This window comes from Danio rerio, chromosome 25, assembly GCF_049306965.1.
Source record: "Danio rerio strain Tuebingen ecotype United States chromosome 25, GRCz12tu, whole genome shotgun sequence".
NCBI classification, from domain to species: domain Eukaryota; kingdom Metazoa; phylum Chordata; class Actinopteri; order Cypriniformes; family Danionidae; genus Danio; species Danio rerio.
The window spans coordinates 23,020,568-23,047,909 of NC_133200.1; the positions used below are offsets into that span (position 1 = coordinate 23,020,568).

General features: G+C 34.6%; 1 protein-coding gene across 21 annotated transcripts; it reads right to left on the reverse strand.

Annotated features, from left to right (window-relative positions):
* Positions 1–1,310: 1,310 nt before the first annotated feature.
* On the reverse strand, positions 1,311–26,202 carry ahcyl2a (adenosylhomocysteinase like 2a). Of its 21 annotated transcripts, none has more exons than XR_012399988.1 (18): positions 19,890–20,055; positions 18,731–18,842; positions 18,227–18,370; positions 17,557–17,657; positions 12,825–12,927; positions 12,247–12,341; positions 12,056–12,162; positions 10,980–11,096; positions 10,827–10,890; positions 10,613–10,701; positions 10,462–10,532; positions 10,293–10,387; positions 10,098–10,196; positions 6,694–6,762; positions 6,390–6,468; positions 4,333–4,453; positions 4,129–4,247; positions 1,311–2,157 (listed from the first exon to the last, which is right to left on the reverse strand). XR_012399988.1 is itself a non-coding variant. In XM_073942344.1 (17 exons), exons 1-17 carry the CDS (start codon positions 26,167–26,169, stop codon positions 4,241–4,243), a joined length of 1,746 nt encoding a protein of 581 aa, XP_073798445.1. In that variant the 5' UTR covers positions 26,170–26,201; the 3' UTR covers positions 1,311–4,240.
* Positions 26,203–27,342: the final 1,140 nt, after the last annotated feature.

Here is a 27,342-nt window from a genome sequence, read left to right on the forward strand (position 1 = left end):
AAACCCATCTGTTGACCAGTTACATTTTAGAATTAATTTGAATGTTTTGAGTGTCTTCTCTAAGTTCTAAGGGTTGATACACACCAAAAACCCTATATTCAATTCAATTTAGTTTAATGTTTGAAAGCAAAGGATAAACATTAGCACAAATGGAAATTTTAATATTATTATAGTAATAGTATGGGAAGCATGGTGACTCAAAGGTCACTGGTTTAAGTCATGGCTGGAAGAGTTAGCATTTCTGTGTGGAGTTTACATGTTCTCCCTGTGTTGTTGTGGGTTACCTCCGGGTGCTCCGGTTTCCCCCACAGTCCAAAGACATGCTGTAAAGTGAATTGGATGACCTAAATTGGCCGTAGTGTATATGTGTGTGTGTGTGTGTGTGTGTGTGTGTGTGTGTGTTGCATCTGGAAGGGCATCTGATGCGTAGTCGGTGGTTGATTTTGCTGTAGTGACCCCTAATAAATAAGGGACCAAGCCGGAGGAAAATGAATGAATGAATATTAATAGTAATGTTAATAGTATTAGAGATGTAGATTTAGATCCAGTTTAGTCATTTTGTAGTGATATTTGTGATTCAGCTATCATAACTAAATTAATTTGAAACAATAAAGATTTTGTTCTGAACATTTTAAATGAAATCACACATTTTTTAGTTAGATGCATTTTCTCTTAAGTCACCAAACATATTTTTGACCATTTATTAAAGCATTTCCTTTCCATTTAATTTGAAAGAGACTTTTACTTTGTAACAGAACAGGAAGCTTTCTTTACAGGAACAGCGGAATGGAAAAAACTTCTCTTTAAAGCTAAAGTACAGCTGTAAGAAAGCAAAGGTCATGCAAGGAAACATGCCTGTTTTTATTTGCCCTGTTTGTCCAAAGCCAAACTCACTTCCTCCTTGTGTTTCAACTTTGCCTCCATCTAGAGGAACACTGAGGAATTTTTATGAAGGCTAGAGGATCGTCTCTGTAAAATAGATACTGTAGTTATTATTTATGAATGGGTTTAATGATTAATTCAAGTGCAAGTGCAAGTTAATGCACTGAAAAAAAAAAGTCTGTCCATTTACTTGTTTGGACTGGTGGTCATTCTCTGTTAACGTCAGTTTGAAGGGTTCAGCCACAAAATAAAAATAAAAAACCTGCTTTTTGTAAAACTTTTTTTGTTTCCAGCCCCTCAATATTCTACTTTAGTGTCTTGGAAATAATGTTCTGTGCTATGTTATGTTGACTGTAGTAGATACAGTAATTTATTAGAGAATGAAGTAATGTAGTAGGCTAGTTGTATGTTGTACACACAAACATCAAGCCGGTACTTCCATTTTTATTCATACACAACCCAGACAACAAAAATGAAGTGTTTCCACTTTCTTCTATGGTAGACAGGTGAAGGTAAAATGTTCCAGTCTGGCTGGTAAAATCCTTTAGATTTTGAGCATAAATGTACACAGTAGTGATCATGAGTGGAAGATGCAGTATTAAAATCCCACCTAAACCCCCACAGACCAAAATCACACAATCAAGACATCACACTCCATTTTTAAAGCATTAAACAATAAACTAAAAGCAAAGTAAGATGTTTACGCAAGTGCGGTTTTGTTTCAAAATGGTCCTCAACCCACACATCAAAAATCAATTACATCACTGTCCTGTAATCGATTTTTGCTGTGTTTTTGAGGCCAGTGTTAGATGTCAATTTGATGTAGTTTTGACATCAAGGTAGCTTTCATGCATAGTATGGATACCAAAAAGCAGTGTGAATTTGGAATTGAAGCGCTCAGATAGTTTAACCCGTAGCGCATGGTGTTGTCATATGGCAACATGATAATTGTTCATTTCACTGCCACTGTTTCTTTAAGACCAACTTTATAATATTTTTGTTGGAAAGAGGAAACCTTAGTGTAGCCAATAATGTGCTTTGGTTAAGTCACATAACATGCAATGTTTTTCTGTGGAGAGATTTCTGACAAATCATGTCACAAAAAATGGGAAACATCACCTCCAGTAAGTTATGATGACATGTTCACCACTCAAAAGTTTTTATCAAGTGAGTTTTTAAAAAATCCATCAAATGCTAAATTGCTAAATGGCAATTTAGCAAAGAGGTCGCTGGGTCGCAGGTTCGAACCTTGGCTGGGTCAGTTGGCGTTTCTGTGTGGAGTTGTATGTTCTCCCAGCGTTCGCGTGGGTTTCTTCCGGGTGCTCCGGTTTCCCCCACAGTCCAAAGACATGCGGTACAGGTGAATTGGGAAAGCTAAATTGTCTGTAGTTTATGAGTGTGTGTGTGTGAATGAGTGTATGTGTGTGGATGTTTCCCAGAGATGGGAGGGCATCCGCTGCATAAATAAGTGCTGGATAAGTTGACGGTTCATTCCGCTGTGGTGACCCCAGATTAATAAAGGGGACTAAGCCAAAAAGAAAATGAATGAGTTTTCATTAGTGGAATGTCAAATAGTGGAAAGTGCAATATTGCAATAACTTAGCTAGCAAGGTCAGCTGTGATCTTTTAAGTTGTAACAATAACAACATGAATGCTAGTAGTATAATGTTGATTAGTAATATGGCATTTGAATTATGGATAAAATCACATTTTAATGGCAATACTTTTGATTAGATATAAATACACTGTAAAACCCAAAAAAGTTAAGGTAACTCAAACTGTTTGAGGAAACCGATTGCAACAAACCATAAAAGTTCAAAAACAAGTTCTGAGTACTGTGAACCTTCTCCATTTGAGTAAATGAAACAGTTTGAGCACAGTAAAACCCAATAAATGAAGAGAACTCAAACCAACTGAGTACTGTAAAACCCAATAAGTTAAGACATCTCAAACCGTTTGAGTTAAAAAAAAAAACTAATCTATATGAGTAAAGTGAACTTACTCCATTTAACTTACTTCAAGTAATGAGGTATGTAATTAACTTATTATCTTCAACACTGAGTTTAAAACTCTTTTCAAATGAGTAGAATTAACTTTCAGTAAATTTTGAGTTAACTACACTCATTTCATTTGATAAAGTTGACTGTTGGGTTTTACAGTGTACAGGGAACAGTGTATTAGCGAGCACCACCATGTTCAATGGTAAGTGAAAGAAGAAAAGGACAGAACTGGCTCTCACTACAGATAAAAATGAGGATGCGATGGGTTTTAGTGACCATGAGAATGATGTATAGACATTAGATAAGAGCAGTGATGGAGACAGTTCGGGTAAGTTAGCTCAGAGGCATATAAGACAATTGTAGTATAGTATATAGTATAATAAACATTGTTACATTATAATTATATATTTATGTAGTTACAATATATTTACTGGAGAAAATACGTATATTTACTGTATATTGTATACATGATAAGACAATGTAATGTTTGTTTTCAATAATATTCAGCAAAAAAGAATGGAATAAATGAAAGCTGTTGGAATATCAGTTGTTGGAAAGTGTGTATAAAGTGTTGTTTACAAGTTCTGTGTTACAGTTTATTTAGCACTGCAACACCAATTAAATCAAGACAAGCAACTAAATTATTAATTATAAGGAAAATTCTAAACTAGAAATATTTAAATTAGATTCACTATTGCACGTTGTTGCCAGAGGATACCTTAAAAGTAGCTTAAAAATCTTTTTTATTTTTCAAAAAAAATTTAACAGCACTTCAATAGCTTCCATCATGTTTTTCAACAAATGTCAGTGTGATGTTTTGACATCAAAGTACTCACTGCATTATTAATTAATTTTCTTCTCGGCTTAGTCCCTTTATTATTCTGGGGTCACCTCAGCGGAATGAACCGGCAACTTATCCAGCACGTTTTTATGCAGCTGATGCCCTTCCAGCCGCAACACATCTCTGGGAAACATCCACACACACTCATTCACACATACACTCATACACTATGGACAACTTAGCCAACCCAATTCACCTGTACCGCATGTCTTTGGACTGTCAGGGAAACCAGAGCACCCGGAGGAAACCCACGCGAACGCAGAGAGAACATGCAAACTCCACACAGAAACGCCAACTCAGCCGAGGCTCAAACCAGCAACCCAGCAACCTTCTTACTGTGAGGCGACAGCACTACCTACTGCGCCACTGCGTTGCCCGCTGCATTATTGTTCAAGCCAATTTCATGTATTGGTGAAGAGCAGGATGCATGAATTCTTTGCCAAGTCAAATCTATTTTTAGTAGCTTTAAAAAACACTTAAATCTGATGATGGGTTACACTGAGACTTCTCCACGATCCTAATACCTAAAAACAGAAAACACAAAGCAGGTTGTTTCACATTCATATAAAAATGCTATAATATAAGATCAACTGCATGTGCTTTTATCACCTGTAGTAATTTGGTTTGAAGGGGCCGTTTTTGCTCAAGCCCATGTATTTGGCTTGATCATCTGTGAGTTCAGTCAGATGAGCATCAAAGGTCTGAAGGTGCAAACTTGCAACATACTCGTCTGGAAGACAAAGTCTTAAATCAGTTTGTGATGTCATTATCATTTAAATGTGATTCAGTATTTAGCTAAATATGGATGAACAACATTGAATTTTGACATGACACGGGGTAAGACATATCTGAAATATCCTGGAAAGTCGATTCCAAATAAAAAAGTCAGGCAATTTTTTATAAGTTTTGCCAAAGTCAAGGAATATCAGGTATTTTTTTTTACTTATTTTGCTTCTCCCTTATTTCTTTATCTTACATTATATTAATTTTCTTTATATTATTACAGCCACAAATCAATAATGAATTTTCTGCTGTTGATTTTCTCAAAGTATAAAAATATACACGAATTCACACCCTAATTCATCATTTTTTTTTTACTTCAAGAACAATTGGTCTCTGTCATTTATTTAAAGGGAACACTGAGAGAAACAAAGAGAGAAACTGTTTACCTTTTAACCATATAAAACCAACTAAAACTTTCTGTAAGCGAATATCATGTTATTTACAGTGCAGATGGCATATTTGAAGAGTCTTGGATGACCAAATGTTATTTGCATCAATTAAAAAACAACAAGCTTCACAAAATTTTGTTCCATTTGCATAATTTTGCATTAAATCAGACCTATTATTCCTTTTTTTACAATATGTAAAATAAGTATCTGAAATGAATGTGTATGTGGAAAACTACCTCACAAATAATCTTTTATATCTCCTTAAAACTGCCTCTTTTTGTAACCACTGGGAGTGACATATACAAGTGAGGTAAGATCCAAATGCAGGTTTATTTGTGGTCAGGCAAGCAATGGTCAATACAGGTGCAAACGGGGATGTGTAGGCAGTCCAGAATCGTAATCAGTAACAGGCGAGAGGTCAAAAGGCAGGCGCCAGGCAGGGAGAACAAGAAATCAAGGCTAGGTCTAAACACGGGTAAACAAGACAAGGAAAACGCGTTGTAGTGCTACTTACAGTGAACAAGACTCAGCAAAGAGAATAGGTGAGTGTGTGGCTTAAATAGTGTGTGCAATCAGTCTCTGACAATCCTCAGGTGGTGCGAGTAATCAGTCTAGATGAGGAAGCATGTGTGAGTGTCACCGGAGTGCATGTATGAAAATGTAGTCCATAAATGGCGGATTTGTAGTCCATGGTTATTGTCAGTGCAGTCCAGCAATCTTATGGAATATGATCGCTGGTAATCGTGACACATTTATGCTTTGGTCAAATTTTGGCATTTTGGAGGTGGCTGCTTTAAATTCAAATGAGCTCTTTTCAAAAGAGGGTGGAGCTACAACCATCTGCATCACCATAGCAGCAAATTCAAAACAGGACTAACATTATCTGTGTAATAATCTGAAAATGTAAAAAGAAATGTCTCAGAACAAGACAGTATATGGAGGCTTCGGTGTTCATTTGTGCATCCTAAAACTCTTAGTCACTGATATTTTCCTGACATTTAAAACAGTAATGGCAAACAGCTGCTTCCCACTCAGGGCTGTTTATGCTAATGTGGGAAATATTGGTGACACTTTATTTTGATGGTTCGTTTGTTGAATTTAAGTTGCATTGAATCTACTGTACATGCCAACTAATTCTCATTAGATTATAAGTAGACTGTTAGGTTGGGGTTAGGGTTATGGTTAGTGTAAGTTGATATGTACTTGCAAAGTTTATATAGTCAGTTAAACTTCTGTTGAAGGAGCGGTATCAAAATAAAGTGTTACCAAGAGATCATCACTAATGTGCAGGGCTTTCACCCACTGATACAAAAGAAGAATGTCAATCAAAGTGTTTTAAATTCAGTGATCCAGATTTTTTGGAGGGATATAGCAGCTGTCTGTTTTTATGTTTATTAAAAGTCATGGAAATTAAGTTATTTAGTCATTAAAATCAGGTAAAAGTCGGGTAATTAGGTTTTGGTTTAGTGGAGAAACCCTGATTTTGATTCTTACCCAGTTTCTTGGGAAGAAGGTAGACATCTTGCTTGTAACGGCCCTCAGGAGCATTGAAGAGCTCAATCAATGCCAAAGCCTATCAAGAAAAAATGCAGAAAATGAAGCACTCAAATGAATTTGAATAGACAGCCAGTATACACACAACCCAACAATAGCTTGAGGCTGTCGTGTTTTCCATTTCCATTGTGTTTTACTAAATGTTTAAAAGTCTTTGATGTTTAGGCAAAGTAATAGTGAAGAACTTCAGCCTTTAGGGTAACTACCTAAAACAACTCAATTAGATTCATGCATGAGTTCATACCTGTGTTGTGGCTGTGATGGAAAGAACGTATATGGGCACAGTGGAGGAACTTAAATTAAGGACACGGCCCTGGAATCAAATGGAGTAAAACGGTTACATTTTCATTAACCTCGATGACCAATAAGCTTGTATATTATAGCCTAAAATTGGTTTACTCAGGTAAAACACATTTCTAGATCCTTTGTTGTTCTACGAACATGTCTGTCTTGACGTATGAGCGTTATTCACATTCTCCTAAATGTTGTAGGAGCAAACACAGCCTTTTTTTTTTTTTTGAGGATTTTGAGGTCATTCATTTCCAGTTCTTTTAGATGTACAAAACAGCCTGCTGCTTGATATTGCATATTGGTATTTGTTATCATATTGTTTTTAAGGGATAGTTTAAAAATACATATATGTAATTATGCATCAGACATTATGTAGTCACGCTGTTATTTTTCCAATGCGTATGGCCAGAAAAATGAGACATTTATAAATCTAAATTAGTTTGTTCTGGCTCATTTAATGACTTTATTAGCATAAATTGCTTTTTTGAAGAAGTAAAAACAATCAAAGATATTTCTCACAACTATACATACCATATTTTCCAAACCGTCCGAGTGTAAATTATAGGATTTGGTGAAAAACAAAGCTAAATCTAATGTATTCAAAAATCTTGATCTTGATTGTTATTTTTTGTGCGTAGCTGCATAAACAATGTACTTTCTTTACTGAGCTTGAACTCCTGTGGTCAGATAAATGTAATAATTTCTGCCAGACTAACTTCATGGACTTGACTAAGTTATACAGTAATATGGTCTTTACTCTTTAAATGTAGGAATTGAATAGATAGTGTATTATTGAAAAACATAAAACCAGCCTTATTAACCCAGCCTTATTAACTCACTCTATCAACCCACCTAGCATGTTTGGCTGTGGCAAGTCAGTACATGCCAGAATTCGAAATATTTGCTTAAGTTGTTGTTTTTTGTATTGTAGTATCTCAACTGCTATGACTAAAATCTCAAACAGTGCATAGTAAATGCTTTAATGTCATTAAAAAATAATAATAATAAAAAATGCATCAACCGGTGATGGAGTTTTCTGTGTGTAGATATTTGCATGTGTTTCATATTGGTTTTCCAGTTCATTATAAAAAAAGGTATAAGATGAAGTTTACATCCATTTTAGCCATTCAAACAGGACTGTTTTCCAGAGGCATGTTCACCCAGGTAAGCTCGGGTTTAGTTTTTACCAAACTCTGAGTTTTTGGGCTCATGAAGGCAATAGTGTAAATTAACAAATTACAAATACTCAAATTACTGTAATCGAGTAGTTTTTCTCAGAAATTCTAATTTACTAAGTAGTTTTAAAAATGTGTACTTTTACTTTCCTTTAAGTACATTTTTAGTGCTATATTGGTACTTAACTCCACTACTTTCTTTCAACCTGCAGTCACTACTTTGTTTTTTCTTATCTATGGGGATTAGAAAAATCAGTCCTTCCATTTCTGTCCAAGACATGTGCCATTTATAATTGCAGCAAACTGTTTAGAAGCATTAAGTGTCAAAAAAGATGGGTAAAATCTTTACACGCAATGACCAAGAGACTGCTTAGATGCATGCCACTGATGAGAAGTTGACGGATGTTTACTGAATGATAACCGAAATGGCCCAGCAGGCACAGGGTGTCAACATAATGTTAGATTGACGATGTACCCCAACGTCGTGGGGGCGTTGCATTTTGTTTGAAAATGAAAATCAGGTTGACGTCAAAACTCAACATCAGGTGACGTCTATGTCCAACATCCAATCTACAGTCCATCAAATATCAACATCAAATAATGTTACAGCTTGATATTGTGTGGGTGTTACCAATATGACGTCTATCAGATGTTGGATTTTGGTTGCCATACCTAATGAATAACTCTCAGTATTTGACGTCAATAGGATCTTGGTTGAAGATGTTGGCTCGATGTTGAGTTTTGGTCACTTTCTAACACAAATTAAATCTACTAAATATTATCGTCATTTGACATCGTTATTGGGTGTCAAAATAACATTATCCTTGGACGCTGGGTAGACATTGAATTTTGGTCACCTGATATCACAATCTAAATCTAACCTAATATTAATGTCTTATGACATTGTGTGATTGCTGAACAATAACTAAATGCACTACAGAATGTTACGTTTACACACATTCACAAATGTAAATATAATGTAAATGTAAAATGTAAATTCATCAGTTATTCACAGTGTAATACTCACTACTCTTGAGTACTTTTGAAAGGTCTTTTTACTCATACTTAATATATTTACAACAGATATTTTTACTCGCACCATACATTTTTAGGCAAGTAATGGTACTTTTACTTAAATATGATTTTTTTAGTACTCTTTCCACCACTGCATGAAGTTGGATTGTTTTTTATTATGTTTCATTGCCACTGTAACTTGTGTTATGCATGCTCCTGCTTGGTTGCTTCAGACTCTGACTTTTATTCTAGATTAGAGATTGCAAAACCAAATCAATCAGACCAATCAGCTGTGAGAAAATTGACATTTATATGTGATGTAACAAAATCACTCCGAATCTCTGACCATCTTTTTTTGCAAGTTAAAGCCTTTTACACACAAAAAAGCATTTTTAGTAACTTTTTTTCTAATATATAAATTTTCATGACCCCTTTTAGGGTTATTTGATATCACACCCAGAAAGCCTTACTATAATATGTAACAAATCAAACGATTGTTTGATCGTTTCATTTTTTTGGGCCTACTTTATATTAAGTGGCCTTAACTAATATGTACTTACATAGGAATTAATAGTTTGTTACAGTGTACTTATTGTGTAAATACATGTATTTACTGAGTACTTTTACTTGATTAAATACATGTATGTATTTACATCTGTAATTAACTTTTGTAATTACATTTGTTAATACACTCTTGACCATCCCTTACACCTTAACCCACCCTTAAACCTACCCAAGCCACCAAACCTATCCATAACCCAACCTATATCCCAACTCAAAAGCACCACACGTGTTCTCAAATACATTATAAACACAGTAAGTACATTGTATTTATTTTTTTGATGTAAGTACATAGTAGTTAGGGACACATAATATAAAGAGGGACCCATTTTTTAAGCCTATGTTGGATGGTTTCACTATATGATTCCCTATTCAAAGCATAATCATGAGAAGGACATTATCTTTCATTTCTCCTTTTGTGATATGAAAACCAAAGAAATGCATACAGCATTGGAACAACACCAATGTGACTAAATGATGACTCTAGTTTTAATGACACTTGTGTTATGGATATTCTTCTAGTTATGTTCCTGCACTAGCTAATTAAATTTCTAATCAAAATTCGCACACTCAGTACTATTTTGATACTACTACTGATTTCTCTCACCTCTGCCAGAAGAATTATTCTCTTTCCATCAGGCCAGATAATGTGATCCACTTGTGCTCTTACATGCTGCCATGTTAAGTCAGGAGTTTTCAGAGCACTCTGAGAATACAAAATGTAGTCTAGAATTCCCAAAACCACAAGCTGTTTAATGACAATCAGTTGTTGTCAATATCTGTAGGTTACAAAGCCACTTACAACATTGATTTCTGTATTGGAGCGCCCCATATTGCAGACAACACAGCCATTCTTCATTACATCCATGTGTTCCCGCACAACAACGTTTTTGTTACCTGTTTAAAATTAAGTTGTCAACGTAAATAACAAAGTGTGATTAATAGTATAGTGTGTTTTATTTACTACTCGCCTGTACAGGTGATGACCATGTCCACTTGTCTAACAACATCACTAAGTTTGGTCAATCGAAAGCCATCCATGCTAGTCAAAATATAACGCAGTGTTATGTGTGATGCTGATTTAACATTATGCTAACTTTCAGTAGAGCTCTATTGCCTTACCATGCTTGCAGAGCACATATGGGGTCAATTTCAGTGACATACACAATAGATCCCATTGCTTTCAGAGCAGCAGAACAGCCTTTTCCCACCTGTGGGCACCAATATTTACATTTACGCACAAAAAAACAAAGGCTTATGCTAAGCTAATGCAGTGACGTACATTGTTCTCAGGTGGCATGTTGTTGACAGTAGAAACCAAAATTAATTAACTTACTTCTCCGTATCCACACACAACCACTTGTTTTCCTCCAAACATGATGTCAGCAGTCTTTTTAAGGCTGAGGGAACAGGAATGACACTGAATGTAGGTTGTGTTTTTAAAATTGGTATTAACTTAGGGACACATACAGTACTAGTATCATCCTACCTATCCAAAATGGACTCCCTGCAGCAGTACAAGTTGTCAAACTTCTGTTTGGTGACAGAGTCATTCACATTTATGGCTGGTACACATAACTTTCCAGCTTTGGAGAGGTGATGAAGCCTAATATATGTAGTATAAAAGAATATAACATTTCATCACGCAAACGCCCTAGTTTCAATGCAGTCAAATTATCTATAGACCATTTTGAGGGATGTAAACAAAAACAGTGGTCCTAATATATTTTTTTAATGTCTATAGCTTCCGAGAATCTAAAAAGAGTCACATATCCCTCTACCAAATGCATTATGATAAATCTATATAAAAATATTTGACTGTTTTCCTTTTCTTAAAATGGCTTAACTTGAAGTGCTGTAAAAAAAAAAAAAAAATGGAAAAAATCTTTTTTAAGGTACTTCATGAAATGTTGAAGTGTGGCAACAACGTCCAACAGTGGATTTAACTTAGAAATATAAAATTTAGAATTTTCCTCATAACTAATAATTTTGTTGTTTGAAATGAAATTATTTGGTGTTGGTGTTGCAGTATTATAAGCTTTAACACAGAACTTATAAATGCCACCTTATACATACTTTCCAACAACTCATATTCCAGCAGCTTTCATTTATTCTATTCTTTTTAGCTGAATATTATAAAAAAAAAAACTAATATTGTATTATCATGTAAACAATATACAGTAAATATAAAGATTTTCACCTGTAAATATTATAACAAATAAATAAAAAGTATAATATATTCCGACCATTTTGAGGGATGTAAACAAAAACAATGGTCCCAATGTATTTCCTGTTGTACATTTTTAATTTCTGTTGTTTTTGAGAATCCAAATAGAGTCACGTATTGATAAATAATGTTATGATAACTGTTTAAACATTACATTTTGATTGAATTGCCCCTTGTTATAGTTATGAAATAGTTTGATAACAAGCAGGAAATGTTCATGGGCCATTGACGTGACCACATTGATATGGTCTATTCCAACCGTTCAGGAAAAACTTTTTATGAAAAAGTTTGTCTCATTTTTAACCAAAATATGGCAAGGATTATAGAGACGACTCAACCTGTGAATGCCTGTGATGCTTTCTTCAACAATGCCCTTGACTTTCTTGAAGATGTGTGGATATTTCTTGTATATCCAGTGTGTCATGTCTCCTCCATCATCAAGGATCTACAAATGCACAAAATGCCATTAAACAAACTTCTGTTTACAGGTTCAAAGAGACAAGAGGACACCCCTGATTCTTGAAAGTACCATGTTTGGCTCCCAGCCCTCAACATTTACACAACGATCAATACACCACCAGAAGTCATCTTCGGACTCTCCTTTCCATGCAAACACTGGAAAGTCTGTCATGAAGAGCAAAGAACAAGACAAATTAGAAAAAGGTAAAAAAAAAATGTGCTTGTAAAACAAACAAAAACATTTAATGTTCACCAAACCTCAATTAAACATTAAACTATTTTACTTGTATAATATTAATTAAAAACAATAGTTTATAAAAATATTTTAATGTACTGAAAAAATAATAATAATAAATTGTGAATCAATATCTCTTACTTTCATTTATAAAAAATAGAAATATGAATTACATTTGTGACTTATCAATGGTTGTAAAAATATTTTTAGGTGGCCATTTTTGCAATATTTTGAAATACATGTTGTATACATGACATATTTTCTATGTGTGATAACTTGTATGTCATATATGTTATTTGCATATATTTTCTTGTATTGTATCTCTATATTCTTCTAAATGGGTTTGAATCAATCTGAATCTGACCTATAAATTATTATATAACAATTAGAGTAACATTTATTTATTTTTTTACCTCGCTCTGCTAAAGCTGCTGCCACTTCATTCTGAGTAGAGTAAATATTGCAGGCTGCCCACCGGCACTGAGCCCCTAACCCCGACAGAGTCTCAAACAGCACCTGTTGAGGAAAATAAATAAATAATTGAATCTATTTTTCAAAGTCTGAGTCACGGCACGCCATCATCAACCTACATCTTGTTTGTTTGTTGTGAATACATACCTTTTAGTGGCGACACAAAATGAGTAATATTCAATTCAATTCATGTTTATTTCTATACAATTTAGATTGTGTCAAAGCAGCTTAACATTGAAGTGCTAGTGAATTGAACATTTGTCAGTCAGTTTTCAGAGCTGAAGTTCAGTTTAGTTCAGTTCACAGTGGTTTAATTTTCACTGCTGAAAGTCTAAACTGAAGAGCAAATCCACCGATAGTATTGTGAAGTAGTTAGCAACTAATTTGTATTTGTTTAATAATAATAATAAGGTGTGGAATATTTTAAAGACAATGACATGATTAACAAAGCAATCATAACAGATAATCAGATTAGTTATGCTAATAAATTACGCAGTTATTGTTCAAGATTTGAGATGAATGATAACGGTGTTAATTATAATCATTTACTTTGCACAGTTGTTCCCTCCTTTTCAGAAAAGATTATTATTGATGTTGATGAAGTTAAAAAATAGGTCACACTTTACAATAAGGTTCATTAGTTAATGTTAATTAATGCAATTACAGTAATAATTACTGTTCATGTTAGTTAACGTTAGTTAATGAAAATACAGTACTTCATTGTTAGTTCATGTTAACTCATGGTGCATTAACTAATGTTAACAAGCACGGACTTGGATGTTAATAATTAGTAAATGTTTAACTATGGTTAATAAATGCTGTACATGTGTTGTTCATGATTAGTTCATGTTAGTAAATGCATTAACTAATGAACCTTATTGTAAAGTGTTACCGAAAAATGTTTCAGTCCACAAATGTGAGAAAAACGACAGTATGTAATCCTTGTATCCTGAAAAGTTGTGCCTATCAGTTAGCACCATTGTGGCAATCAATTTTTCAGAAATGTATAGACAAGCAGACATTTAGAACTATAGACCTGAAGCTCTTCCTTCTGTGATTATGGAATGCTTAGAGATAATTCTACTTAAACATCTGGTAAGCAAGCACTATAAAGCAAAAACTTATTCCGTGTTAATTTGCTTATAGGCAAGGCTGTAGTATGGAGGATGCTGTGGTGCACGTTGTTTCTAAACATTCAGAGATACCAAATACTTGTGTAAGGGCTCTTTTTCTAGATTTTCTCTTATCACTCAATACAATCAGTGCAGATATTCTAGTATCTAAACTTATTAAGTTGTAAGTAAATGATCAGATTAGGGGGTATGTTTTAAACCGAACACATCTATGTCAGTGGCAATAAACAAATGCTGGAGCACTCAAGTTTGAGTATGTTCTGCTATGCTTTTCATTGTGCACACAAACGACTGCCGTGCAGACAGATCTAATCAATTAATCTTAAAGTATGCAGATGATACACTATTAATAACTTTACTGAGTAAGGTAGAAGTTACGGGATTGCATCAGCAAGGTGTGAATAATTTTGTGGAGGGGTGTGGCAAAAATGCTCTTGTGATTAACCTAGTAAAAGCAGAGGAAGTCGTGTTCAGGTCCACAACATCTGATGTATCTACAAACCCTGTAGTTATACATCATGTAAACATCAGACAGGTAACATCAGAGAGGTAGACAAATATAAATATTTGGGTGCAATAATAGACAGCATGGTTTCATAGAAAGGTCATATTGATAATGTGTGTGCAACAAGATTAAACAAATAATCTATTTTTTGCATCGTCTTGAATCGTTTTGGAGCATCGAAAAAGATTCTTGAACATTTTTTTTTATGTCTGTACTTATGAGTGTTCTGCAGTATTGTAATTCTGTATGGTATATGAGTTTGTCTGTGAGTCTAAAAACAAAGTTGATAAACCAGATTAAAATCTGTTCAAAGACAATAGGAAAGCCTCTTTCGGAATTATATGACAGTTCGTATTACAAGAGCATCACAAGTCTGGCAAGGACTATCATTTCGATCCCCAGTCAAGTGTTAAATCATGAATTTATACCATTAAAGTCTAACCAGAGTCCTAAGTTTTAATAAGGAGAAACTTAAAAAAATCTGTTATTTCCAGAATATTACTTTGCAATAATATTATCTTCACAATGTCACTCAAAAAGATTGGCCATCTACAAAAGACAAATTCAAGAGATAATGCAATCAGTAATTCAATGGTCTATCAGCTCTGAAATTAGGATCTTTAAAGTATCTTGACATTCAGCAGAATAAATCAAACGGCTAATCTGATCGAAAGCTTTTGCAATCAAAGATATTTACACTACAGTCAACGAACTGTGAAAGAAACTTGATGAATAGTGTAGCAATAGAGTTTCTTTTAAAAGTAAATCCTCAAATGTCCTCCTTACATTGGAAAAAGTCTCTGACAGTGACAGTAAACAGTGAACTATTGTTTCAAAATATAACAAGCCTCACCCGAAGGAGTAAACAGTGTTTGGTTTTCAGAATGTTCTCTGTACATTTCACGTGAAGCTTCCTAATATTCTATTTTGACCAATGTTTCTTTAAAGGTGCAGTAGGTGACTATCATTAGAAACATTTTTTTGCTGTGCTGGTTAAAAGTCTCTTCACATTCCAATAGTAATGATTGAAGTAAATGATCTGAATGTGTTTATTTGTGTTTTTAGATTCTGGGTGAGGCAAAAGACTAAAAAAAGTTCATCCAACTAAAATTTGTCTGGTCGATAATTCTCATAATTCTGATAAGTAGCCCAAATTGTCTGTCAACAGATAAAAATGTATAAATCTGCGCAGTCGACAACAGACAGATCCACCATTTGCACGTACACACGTGCTCACATGCACACAAAAGAGAGAGAGGGTGGTAAAAACTAATGCTGAATCAAAACTTTTTAAAATCTTGAATCAGTATTGGAGTTACTTTTGCATGACCACACCATGGCTGAAGTATTTATTTTAGACAGGGAATGTTTTGTTTTAAAACTATTTTAGTCACACAAAGCTGATGCAGATTGTGTTGTTTTACGAATAGGTTATATGCACAAAAGTGTTATTCAGCCACTGAAACCTTCCGGCGAAAGGTTGACTATTTTCATTTAAATGTACAATTTCATAGTGCACCTAGCCTTTTACAGTATCGATAATGTAGATTTTTGTTAAGTTTAACTACAAAACATAAGTAAATAGTGCTATTCCGCCTAGCCTGCTTTACTGAGGTGTAGTTGGTTTCATATTCACATTAGCTAATTGTTGAACAATGACAACCTGTGAGGCGCTCCCTATATTGTTTACCATGCTACTCTGAATATTCAGTCTGAAATAGCATGTAAGGGGCCGATCACACTAAACTTGCATTTACATTCCAAAAACACGAGGCGCTCCACACTGCCGTTTTTGTTGACAAAAAAGCTTTTTTTTGTTGTTTTTTTTACTTGATTTTACTTTAAATTAGTAAACTGATTGCCTTAGAATTATTAAGTAAATGACCTATATGCATAACTATAATAATTACGTTAAGTCAACTTAACAGTTCCAAGTTACGGTTTACTCACCTTTTAAATTAAAGTCAACTTGTTGCTTTTAAGGTAATAGTTTACTCTTTTTTTTAATCTTTTTTTATATGGAATATTATATTTTTATTTTGACCTTAAAGCAACACAGAGCAATAAAAAAGCAACATCAATTATAAAAACAGAAAAGAAATGCAATCAAAACAAACAAACAAAAACGAAATAAGACAGAAAAAAAATATTTTAAAACCATCATTACATCAGTTTCTCCAGTATACATGGGGCAACAATATAATGCATGTATACTGTATCTAGGCCAGTGGAAACAGGCAGTATTGGGATCTTGCAGACGATGACAGGGTTGGAACTTTAAAGTTTTATCCTTGATGTTTGACAGATAATTAAAAAAGTGTTTCCAGGTGGCGTCGATGTTATCAGAAAGATTGTGGAAGTCTCTCTAAGTGTAAAGTTCTAGAAAATTCTCAAAGCCAGAATTTAAAAAGTGGTTTTGTTGCCTTGTAGACAAAGAATAATTATTTTAGCTATCACCATTCCATATTGGACAGCTTTTTTAATTTGATGACTGAACCCACGAAGTGATTTAGACCAACCAAAAACAGTAATTGCTGGATCAGGGGTGGGTTTACAAGAATAAGCCTCAGAGTAGACATGTACTACTTTATATTGGAGTAGTCTGTGCTTTGAGTTAATAGAACATGTATTTATGACCTTGCTACACTTTTTTCAATCCTCATTGGTAATTTGAATGCCAAAATCTTTTCCCATGATCTTTTCTAATCATTTTTTTTACAAAGAGATCAATTTAAAGGGTCCTTGTTAAATCCAAATCTTCATTTATTTCACAAATGTTACTGACCCTATACTTAAACTTGAATAATACAGTATGTTTAGTTAAATGTTTACTGTTATTACTTATTATAAAGTTAAGTACATTTATGTTGTGTAATCACCTAAAGTAGGGGTAATGTATGGGTGCTGATGAGGGTTTAGGTTGGGGTTTCATGTTTCTTTGACCTTGTAAAACAGGTTTTGTTTTTACAGGACTTTTTCTATCTATCAACACAATGCAGTTACACATCTAGTGAAGGGATAACAGATGATACTTACAGCTGTCTGGGCCGTGACGTGGGTACATCCTACTATTTTAGCCCCTGCCAATGGTTTCTCACCCTGGGCAGCTTTTCTTAACGCCATTAGTGCAGTCATCTCTTCATCAAATAAAGGTACACACATTACATAACATTACATTTCTTTCAGTCACATAATAAATTCATATGTCTTGCTTATACAGTGCTCAGCATAATTAAGTACACCCCATTTTAAAAATGATTATTTTTATCTATTTCCCAGTGAATATATTTTGGTGCATTTCAATAAAACAGATTTATTAAACATATGTATTTATTAAAATTATATTTTAATTACTAAAAATATTTAGAAATTGAAAGATAATACAATTAAATTCAAGCAAAATATTGCAATTTTTTTTATTTCAACATTTTTCCACTGTTTTGATTTTTCCTCTTTTTAAAGTTTGTATTTAATATTTTTCTATAACATATAATCGGTGTACTAGTTTTTGGACCGTTATCGTAACCTATTTGGTTAGATAAGCTCCAGATTTGGCTTCAATACTGATTAATCAAATGTTCAGTATATGCACAAATATAATATTGTATAGCTTCCTATTAAAAATTAGAATTTAGAAGATAGATTTGTAAGGGGTGTACTTATATATGCTGAGCACTGTATGTATTAAAATATTCTGCTTGTGTACCATCCTCAGCAAGCTCTATCTGTCGACGGCCAAAATCTGCCAGCTTGATGTTTTTAATGCAGAAGTCCTTGTTCCCTTTTGAGTTCATCCTTTGCTTGTCTCGAGGAGAAACCTCGTCTTCTGGGTCTTCTGCATCTGAACCTCCTGAAAAATGAGAAATTAAATGATAAAGAAAACTAAAATCAATCTGGAAATATTACACTACCGGTCGAAAGTTTTGGCGTCAGTAAGATGCCCTTCCAGCCGCAACCCATCTCTGGGATTATTATTATTATTATTATTATTATTATTATTATTATTATTATTATTAATAGTAATAAAAGCAATAGTGACTATATTTAATAAATAAATATTTAACAATTTATCATTTTTTTTACATTTAATAAATGCCGCCTTTATAAAAAGAATAATTTTCTTAAAAAAAGCATGAAAAAAACAACAACTCCAAACTTAAAATTGTAGTGTTTATCTTCAAAAGGGTGATAGAATTTGCTGGGCATCTACCTGAGCTGTTGCTGTCTGTAGAGGAATGAGAAAGAGAGTGCGACAAGGACCGGCGACCCGTCTTTGTTAGTCGATTGTCAAATTCCCGTGTTTGCTCAGGATACTCGATTTGCTGAGGAGAAATTGATGAATGAAATATTTATTTGTATACGTTTTATATTCAATATATTTGAAAATACAGAAGATATATTCATATAATTTGTTTGTAGTATTAAAATTAAACATTATTATGTAGACTTCAAAAATATTTACGCTTTTCAGGATAATTTTCTACTTTTTATTTACACTCAAAATACGATGTTGGATTATAAGGATAGTTCATCTAAAAATTTAAGTTTACTCACTATTTACTTACCCTCAAATAGTTCCAAACCTTTATGAGTTTTCTTATGTTGAACATAAAATTATGTATTTTGAATAATGTTAAATACAGTTGACTTCCATAGTAGGAAACTCAATGAAGAAAAAGTCAATGGCAACAGGTTTCCAACATTTTTCAAAATATCTTCTTTAGTTTTCAATGGAAAAAAAATATATTGATTTGTTACAAGTGAAGGGTGAGTAAATGATAACAGAATTTTGAGTTTTGGCTGAACTATTCAACTATTTATTTAACAACTTTCATTTAAAAACTGCTAGTTGAAAACAAGTAAAACATTAAATAACTTGTGACATGAGACTGCAATTTAAATATGTATAAATTTAAATGCAGGGCAAATGAAACAAATAGATAAAAGCCTAAAGCAATTTTCCAGAATAGCAGAAAACTTATACTAAATAATGAAAGAATATTAAAATAGTGTTTGACCTGTTACTGCTCATAAGATCTAAGAGACTGGTTGTACAGTAACTATTAATAGCTCACTAACTCGTACACCAAGTCAAATAAATTAATAAAGGTACGCTTGAAATGAAACATGAGGATTTTTTTATCTATTAGTTTGTTAGTTCTGAAACTGCTCAACCATATTAGCAAGTTAATAATATAAAATAATTAAACAACACACACACACATACAAACATACCACAAGAAAGAGAACCTCCGCTTTAAAATAAAGCAAACATATAAACTGCAACTTCTACCTTAAGAGATTTTAAATACCTTGATGTTAAGAGATAACACAGCATCTTTAGGTTCCCTGTTTTTAGTTAGACTAACCAGGCTGTAGACTTTCCTCATGGTGTTTGATCCACTTGAGAAATGCGTCGGATAGCTCCCTCATCAGCATTTAAAGGCTGAACCACAACAGTAATTGTTGTGCCATAACGTGAACTGAGCAGGCTGGAGAAGCATGGGTCCACTGTCAGATGAAATCCTACACTGTGAGAGCGAAAGCTTCACAAGAAACTCAAAAGTCTCTTTCATGTGACGTGATTCGACAATGATTAAAGTCTGTGAGGTCACAAAAGTTCCCACAAGTCATTTATTAATTGTGGCTTAGTGCCACTTAGCTGCTACCGTGCAATTGTAAGTGCACTGATCTGTGTTCAGCCAATGTTTCTGTTCAGGGCTGTTAATGATGATCAAGAACTGGTTATTCAGTTATGCATCATTTAGCAGGCATGTTTTATCCAAAATGACTTACTGTTCGTTAACTAAAGGGACTGTCCCCTTTGAGGAACCTGGAGTCAAGTACCTCGTTCAAGGACAAAAGGGAGGGAAAGAAGAAACTCAGCGGCTTTCATAATTAAGGCTAACAATAACACTAACGCTACATGAAATATTATGCTGTTTTTAAACCATACTATAGTAAAGTATTTCAGTTGTGTATCTGTTTCCAGCAAGCATTTATTTTGTTTTTAAAAGATGTCTAATATATGTCTAATAGACATCTAAACATATCGTCTTGGCTAAAACAAGGCTAAATTTGGGCGGTCAGTGATAATCTAATAGAATAGAATAGGCCAAAACTGTAAACAGAAATGAATGACTACACATATAAAGTCTGTCTAATGTATTTGACCACTTTGAGCTATTTGTTTATGAGATTTTCACTGACAGCCCAAGTTTAGCCTTGTTTTAGCCAAGCTGTCTGTTTAGATGTTTATTAGACGTTTAGTAAAGTCAAAGTTGTTTGCTAGGCTGTGGCAATGCTTTAGTTAGTCATATAAACAAATTAGGGGAGAGTGGCAATAGTATCTGGATGCAGCCTTAACGATGCAAGCTGAGATTGCATCACTCAGCGATGCTATGTCAGACACAATGCACTCAAATGGAGTGAGTGATGTCAATGTGATGGGTAGGGTTAGGTGAGCCCACTAAAAAGCATTGGATGTAGTTCAGATTGCACAGCACCAGGTTTGCATCCAGACCCCTTTCGAGAGTGGGGACAGTTGCAACACTTTTTGCCTTTCCTTCAGGTTCTCGGAGACAGCTTTTTGTAAATACCTCAAATTTATTATAATAAACCCACATTTATTGGGCACCCACCGACATTGCTATTATATGTGTACATATGATAATATATGCAGAATTTAAATTTAATTTAGACCAAGTCAAATGCTGCAACATTCATCAAAATGTCATAATAAAAGAAATTCTAAAACATCAGTTGGATTTTACTTCTTTTTTTTTTTTTAAACAGATTAAATGTAAATTGGTTAATTGTTAAATGTGTTAAATTGGCCATAAATACGCACTATTAAAATAACAAGCAACAATCAAATATCAGGCCTAAAAAAACTGAACAATTGTTTTGTTTTTACAGAAAATTTAGACTGAACCATTAACTAAAGTACTTCTTTGAACTTTAAAATGAATTAATTCATTAAAGAATTCTTTTTCTTTTTTCAAATTAAATTACATTGACACCATAATAAAATTTTAAGTGTACATTGTTTACATGGCAAGCTCTTAAATACATTTTGTATATTATAACTGTCCCAGCTCTGTCAACCCTGATTAAACTGGCTTTGCTTAAGAGATACAATTGCTTTAATGCTTGATGCTCTGCTTTAATGCTCTGAACGTTAAGAAAATATATATATACCAAACAAAAATGAGTTTTATACTGAAGGAATGATCACATATGGCGGATTTTTCTCAGATTAAAGGAAGGTATAACTGAGAATATGTATGAATATCATCACTATAGCTCATTCCTGAATGGAGGAATTAATCTTGCTGCAATCACCCACTGTTGCAACCGTCTCCTATTTCTCCTATTTCGCACTTTCCTATTGTGCTATTTGTTCTACAGTTAGGAATATTATACTACACCACACCTCAGTTGACTTTAGTAAAAATATGCTTACTACAGTTTTTATTACAGTTTATTAGTCAATATTACAATATGATGTTTAGTATTATTAACCGGGTTGTAAGAACTAATAAATATAAAGTAATATCAACACAATCTCACAGCAACTTTTTATATAGTGGCTAATTTTTATTAATTTGTGCAATCTAATTTGTACATTTTAGGATGACTTGCTCATCCACCAATGAGGAGTGGGTTTAGGGTTGGGGTTTTGGGACACACCACCTTTTAAAAATTATACTTTTTCACATGAATGAAATAGTAGTTTGTATGAATTAGCCACGTTTCTGACAATATGTAAAATATTTACATTTCCGAGATCAGGCTGATATAATACACTTTACTATAGTATGGTTCAAAAACACTATAGTATTTACTACAAATATCTACCATTATTTCACGTGAGAAGAAACTGTATTTACTCTATACTCTTTCTGTATACTGACCGTTTGATTGTCACAGAAACTGCTTCCTTACTGCACCTTGGGGTCATCTGTTTATGGGTTAAGAAAACTCAATGGCTGTTGATTTCAGTGCTTAAAACATTTAATGTGTTAAAGCCCAGCATATTTAGGTTACCTATACCTTGATATTTACCCACTCCCTCATGTAGTTACACAATCAGTTCGCTTCTCACATTAACCTTGGTGTAACCTAGGGTCAAGTTTTCAAGTACAAAATGGAGGTGACACTCAGATTCATGAGCCGTCTTTCCAAAGGATGAATTTAGCACTTCTATTTTTAGTTTTTCAAGTTCATCTCAGATCTTAAAAGGTTCCTCACTCACTTTCCTTTTGCTTGGTCCTTGCTTTATCAGGGGTTGCTGCAGTAAAATTAATTGCCTATTGTTTTACTGGAAGATACCTTTCCTGCCGCAACACAGATCTGAAAGTACAACCCTATAGGGGCAGTTGTGGCCTCATGGTTTGAAAGTTGGACTTGTACGCTACCTGACAAAAGTCTTGTTGCCTATACAAGTTTTAGGAACAAAAATAATTATCTTGTCAAGGTTTGGACAGGAAGGTCTTTGCTTAGACAAAAGTCTTGTCACTTAACAGAAATAATGTACAGTACAGAACATAAAGTCATGGTGCAGTGGAAAAAGAATGGTCACACTTTATTTTGATGGTTCGTTTGTTAAATTTAAGTTACATTGCATCTACATGCCAACTAATTCACATTAGGGTATAAGTAGAGTGTAAGGTAGGGGTTAAGGTTATGGTTAGTGTAAGTTGACATGTACTTGCAAAGTTTCTTATAGTCAGGTAAATATCAGTTGAAGGAGCAGTATCAGCATATATTAGGCAGACAGTCTACTAATACTCAAATGGACCATCAAAATAAAGTGTCACCAAAAGAATGGATATTATATATAACTGCCATGAGCTTGGAGGACTGCACACATCTCTGCAATGGCTCAAATAATGTATTAATAAAGTCATCAAGAAAATGTTCTTGCAGGACTCCCGGAGTTTATCAAGATTATTTGTATTCATCTTCAATGCCTCCTCCTTCATCTTACCCTAGAGATGCTTAATAATGTTCATGTCTGGTGACTGGGTAGGCCCATCATGCGCACCTTGATTTTCTTTCCTTTAGGAACTTTGATGTGGAGGCTGAAGTATGAGAAGAAGTACTATCCTGCTGAAGAGTTTGCCTTCTCCTGTAGTTTGAAATGTAATGGGCGGCACAAATGTTTTGATACCTCAGGCTGTTAATGTTGCCATCCACTCTTTCGCATGCCCATATGCAGAATGTAACCCCAAACCATGATTTTTCCTACACCAAACTTGACTTATTTCTATGTGAATTGTGGGTCCATGCAGGTTTCAATAGGTCTTCTGCAGTATTTGTGATGACTGAGGTGCAGTTTAACAGATGATTCACCTGAAAAATCTTCCCCCTGCCACTTTTCCAAATGATCAACAAGAAGTCAAGTTATTATTTGTTGCTCTTACAACTGGGATCGACGACAAGACTTTTGTCAGGTACTGTAGTGTAATCCAAAGGTCACAGGTTTGATTTCCGATTGCCCTCTGCCCACTCCTACTTGGATGGGTCAATACTAGAGGACCAATTTTGAGTATTTGTAGCAATACTTAACCATACTCACATCATTTCAGTCAGTTCTGGGAAACTGAACATTACATGAACATTAACTCTCCCATTCACACACTACAGCCAATTTAGTTTACTCAATTCAGTTATAGCACATGTCTTTGGTAAATCGGAGAACCTGGAGGAAACTCAAGCAAACACAGGGAGAATGAATTCCACACAGAAAAGCCTCCCGGTCCAGCCAGGACTCAAACCAGCAACCTGCTTACTGTGAGGCAACCGTGCTAACCACTTAGCCCTTAAAAGGATAGTTCACCCAAAAATTTTAATTTCCTCATCATTTACTTACATCTAAGTGATTCTAAACTACTGAGCACACAATCCCTTTAACTCTCTTTCTGAATCTAGATAAAATTGGAACTTGTCTGGTCTGATATTAAACCAACATTTCCATTAAAGCAACCTGAAATCAAACGCCTTGGTCAAGGGCAAAATGGTAGTAGACCTTTACAACCTGCAGATTCATTGGTCTCCTTTTTAAGTTTTGACGTCAGCACTTCTACGCACTCCATTGACCAAAACAAACATTGAACCCACTCCAAGTCCAGTATAAAACAGAGAAAGAACAGTTCTGTTTCTAACAGGTCTCTTCAGAATACCTTGTTTTGTGTTTAACAGAAGGAAGAAATCCATAAACGTTTAGAACCACTTAAGTGTGAGTAAATGCTGAGGATATTTTCGATTGAACCATCACTTTAACAACTTTCAGATTTACGGTTGTTCCATTCCAAAGCTTGACTTCAGCTGCCGCGGACATTTAATTCATTCCAAAGTTCATAATAATCAGAACATCGTCAGTTCTGTACACTTTAAGAACATTCCCATTGAAGCAGCATGGAATCTAGCACCTTGATTTAGGACTAAATGGTTTTAAGGAAACCAAATAACTCTCAGACATAGATCTCCATTTTTAAGGTTTGACTTTATCACTTCAATGATCAGAACAAACATTTAAGCTCTTCTAAACTGGCATTGAACTGGATTTTTGACATGATTTTTCTGACTGAATAATTTATTAAATAAATATGGGATCAAGTGCCTTGTTCAAGACAAAATTATGGTATTGAACATCAGCATTCAGATGCATCAACCTCCCTTTACAGTTGTGTTGCAGTCCAGGTTTGAAACAGAAACTTGGATGCATTTATATGTTGGCACGGAAGAATTTAAGTATAAGTTTATTGTATTTTGGTAGTTATTATTGTATTTTCTTAAAAGTAAAATCAGAACTCCATGCACATACTTTAACATCCATTGAAAATACAAAGAGATAGTTCAATAGGAAATCATTTTCCTATTAAACACAAAACATAATATTTTCTGAACAATGTTGCAGAAAAGCAACCATTGATGTCAAGCAAATACTATGGAAGTCAATGGATGCTGGTTTACAACATTCTTCAGAATATCTTCCTTTTTCTTTAAAAGGAAACAAACACAAACAGGTTTGGAACAAATTCAAAATTAATTTGACAGAATTTTCTTTATTAGCTGAACTAAAGCTTTAATCAGCCCCACACTCTCAGAAATAAAGGTACACGATCTGTCACTGGGGTTGTACCTTTTCAAAAGGTACACATTTGGACTTAAAGGAACCATATTGGTACCTCAAAAGTATATATTAGTACCTAAAATTTTAGGAGGAACACTTTTGTATTTTTTAGGTACTAATATGTACCCTTGAGGTATTAATATGGGCCTTTAAGGTACAAATGTGTATCTTTTGAAAAGGTGCCACCCCAGTGACAGCTCATGTACCTTTATTTTTGAGAGTGCAGTGTCACTTACGCTTTTTGTTCTTGGTGCTTCACTGACAGCCTCATCGTTTTCATCGAACACTACATCGCTGTCCTGCATTTGTATGAGTGGAGGGTGCCAGTTTGTCGCTTTTTCCAGCATTCTCAGTAACTTGGAGCTTATTTTCGGCAGTTGTGGGGAATCTTCATCTCCAGCTGTTTCCAGAACAGAAGAAATGACAGCTTCATCAAGATGGCCTCTCTCTTCCATGCTATTATCGTCTTCAAATGGTTTCAGCGATTCCCTGTTGAGACTGCTCTCCATTTTAATGTGTTAAGTTGAATGTTGAGGTTACAGACAGTAGCTCTTTTGAGCTGGGTTTTTGAATGTGTAAACAACGCCTTCATGAAAACTAATTGTGGAAACAGAGAATGTCAATGGCATGGGGGTAGAGGAGGTAGAGGAGGGTTTAGCACTGCTTGATGGTGTTATATTATTCGGTGTATATATAACGGTGACTAGCCTACTTCTTGGTTAATACTTTTTTGTTGTTGTTGATGTTGTATTGTTAGCACATCAGCACATCAGTTGTTGGCATCCCAAGAATGTCAACATTGAGAGAATGACAATAAATATACTGGTTTTAAAATTGCTCATACATTTCAGACATTTTCCATTAATCTTCCTGGAATAGAATGACAACAGACCTATCATTTACAGTAAACCATATCTAGTATGGTGAAATAAAATGTCGCCTCACAGCAAGAAGTTCATTGGTTCGAGCCTCATCTGGGTCAGTTGGCATTTCTGTGTGGAGTTTGCATGTTCTCCCATGTTGGCGTGGGTTTCCTCTGAGTGCTCCGGTTGCCCCCACAGTCCAAAGACATGCGCTAGTTGAATTGAAAAAACTAAATTGGCTGTGTGTGTGTGTGTGTGTGTTTGTGTGTGAATGAGTGTGTATGGGTGTTTTCCAGTACTGGGTTGCAGCTGGAAGGGCATCTGCTGTGTAAAACATATGCTGGATAAGTTTGCGGTTCATTCTGCTGTGGCCACCCCTGATGAACAATGGGACAAAGCCGGAGGAAAATGAATAAATCTATTTATGTAAATTAATGCTAAATGCGTGGATTTGGTAAATGCTAAATACAGAATTTGGTTTAGTTTCTAATCCACATCAATGTGACGGCCGTTGAGCCTGTCTCATCCTTCACATTCCTGGGGACCCAAATCTCAAAGTACCTTTCCTGGTCCACCAACACCTCCAGCCGGGTCAAGAAGGCTCACCAGCGCCTATTTTTTTTAAGGCAACTTAAGAAGAAACAGCTCTCATCAGCCGTCTTGGTGAACTTCTACTGCTGCACAATAGAAAGCATCCTGACCAACTGCCTCACAGTCTGGTTTGGAAGCTGCTCTGTTGCTGAGCGTAAGGCACTGCAGCGGGTGGTGAAAACTGCCCAACGCATCACAGGGACCACACTGCCAGCCATAGAGGACATC

Excerpts from the sequence above, each read along its gene's own strand:
- ahcyl2a (XM_073942344.1), bottom strand. The coding sequence starts at position 26,169 with ATGGAGAGCAGTCTCAACAGGGAATCGCTGAAACCATTTGAAGACGAT. Across the intron at positions 12,163-12,246 it reads AGGGCTGGGAGCCAAACATG|ATCCTTGATGATGGAGGAGA; the intron begins GTACTTTCAAGA and ends GTGCATTTGTAG. Across the intron at positions 10,388-10,461 it reads CATGGTCATCACCTGTACAG|GTAACAAAAACGTTGTTGTG; the intron begins GCGAGTAGTAAA and ends AATTTTAAACAG.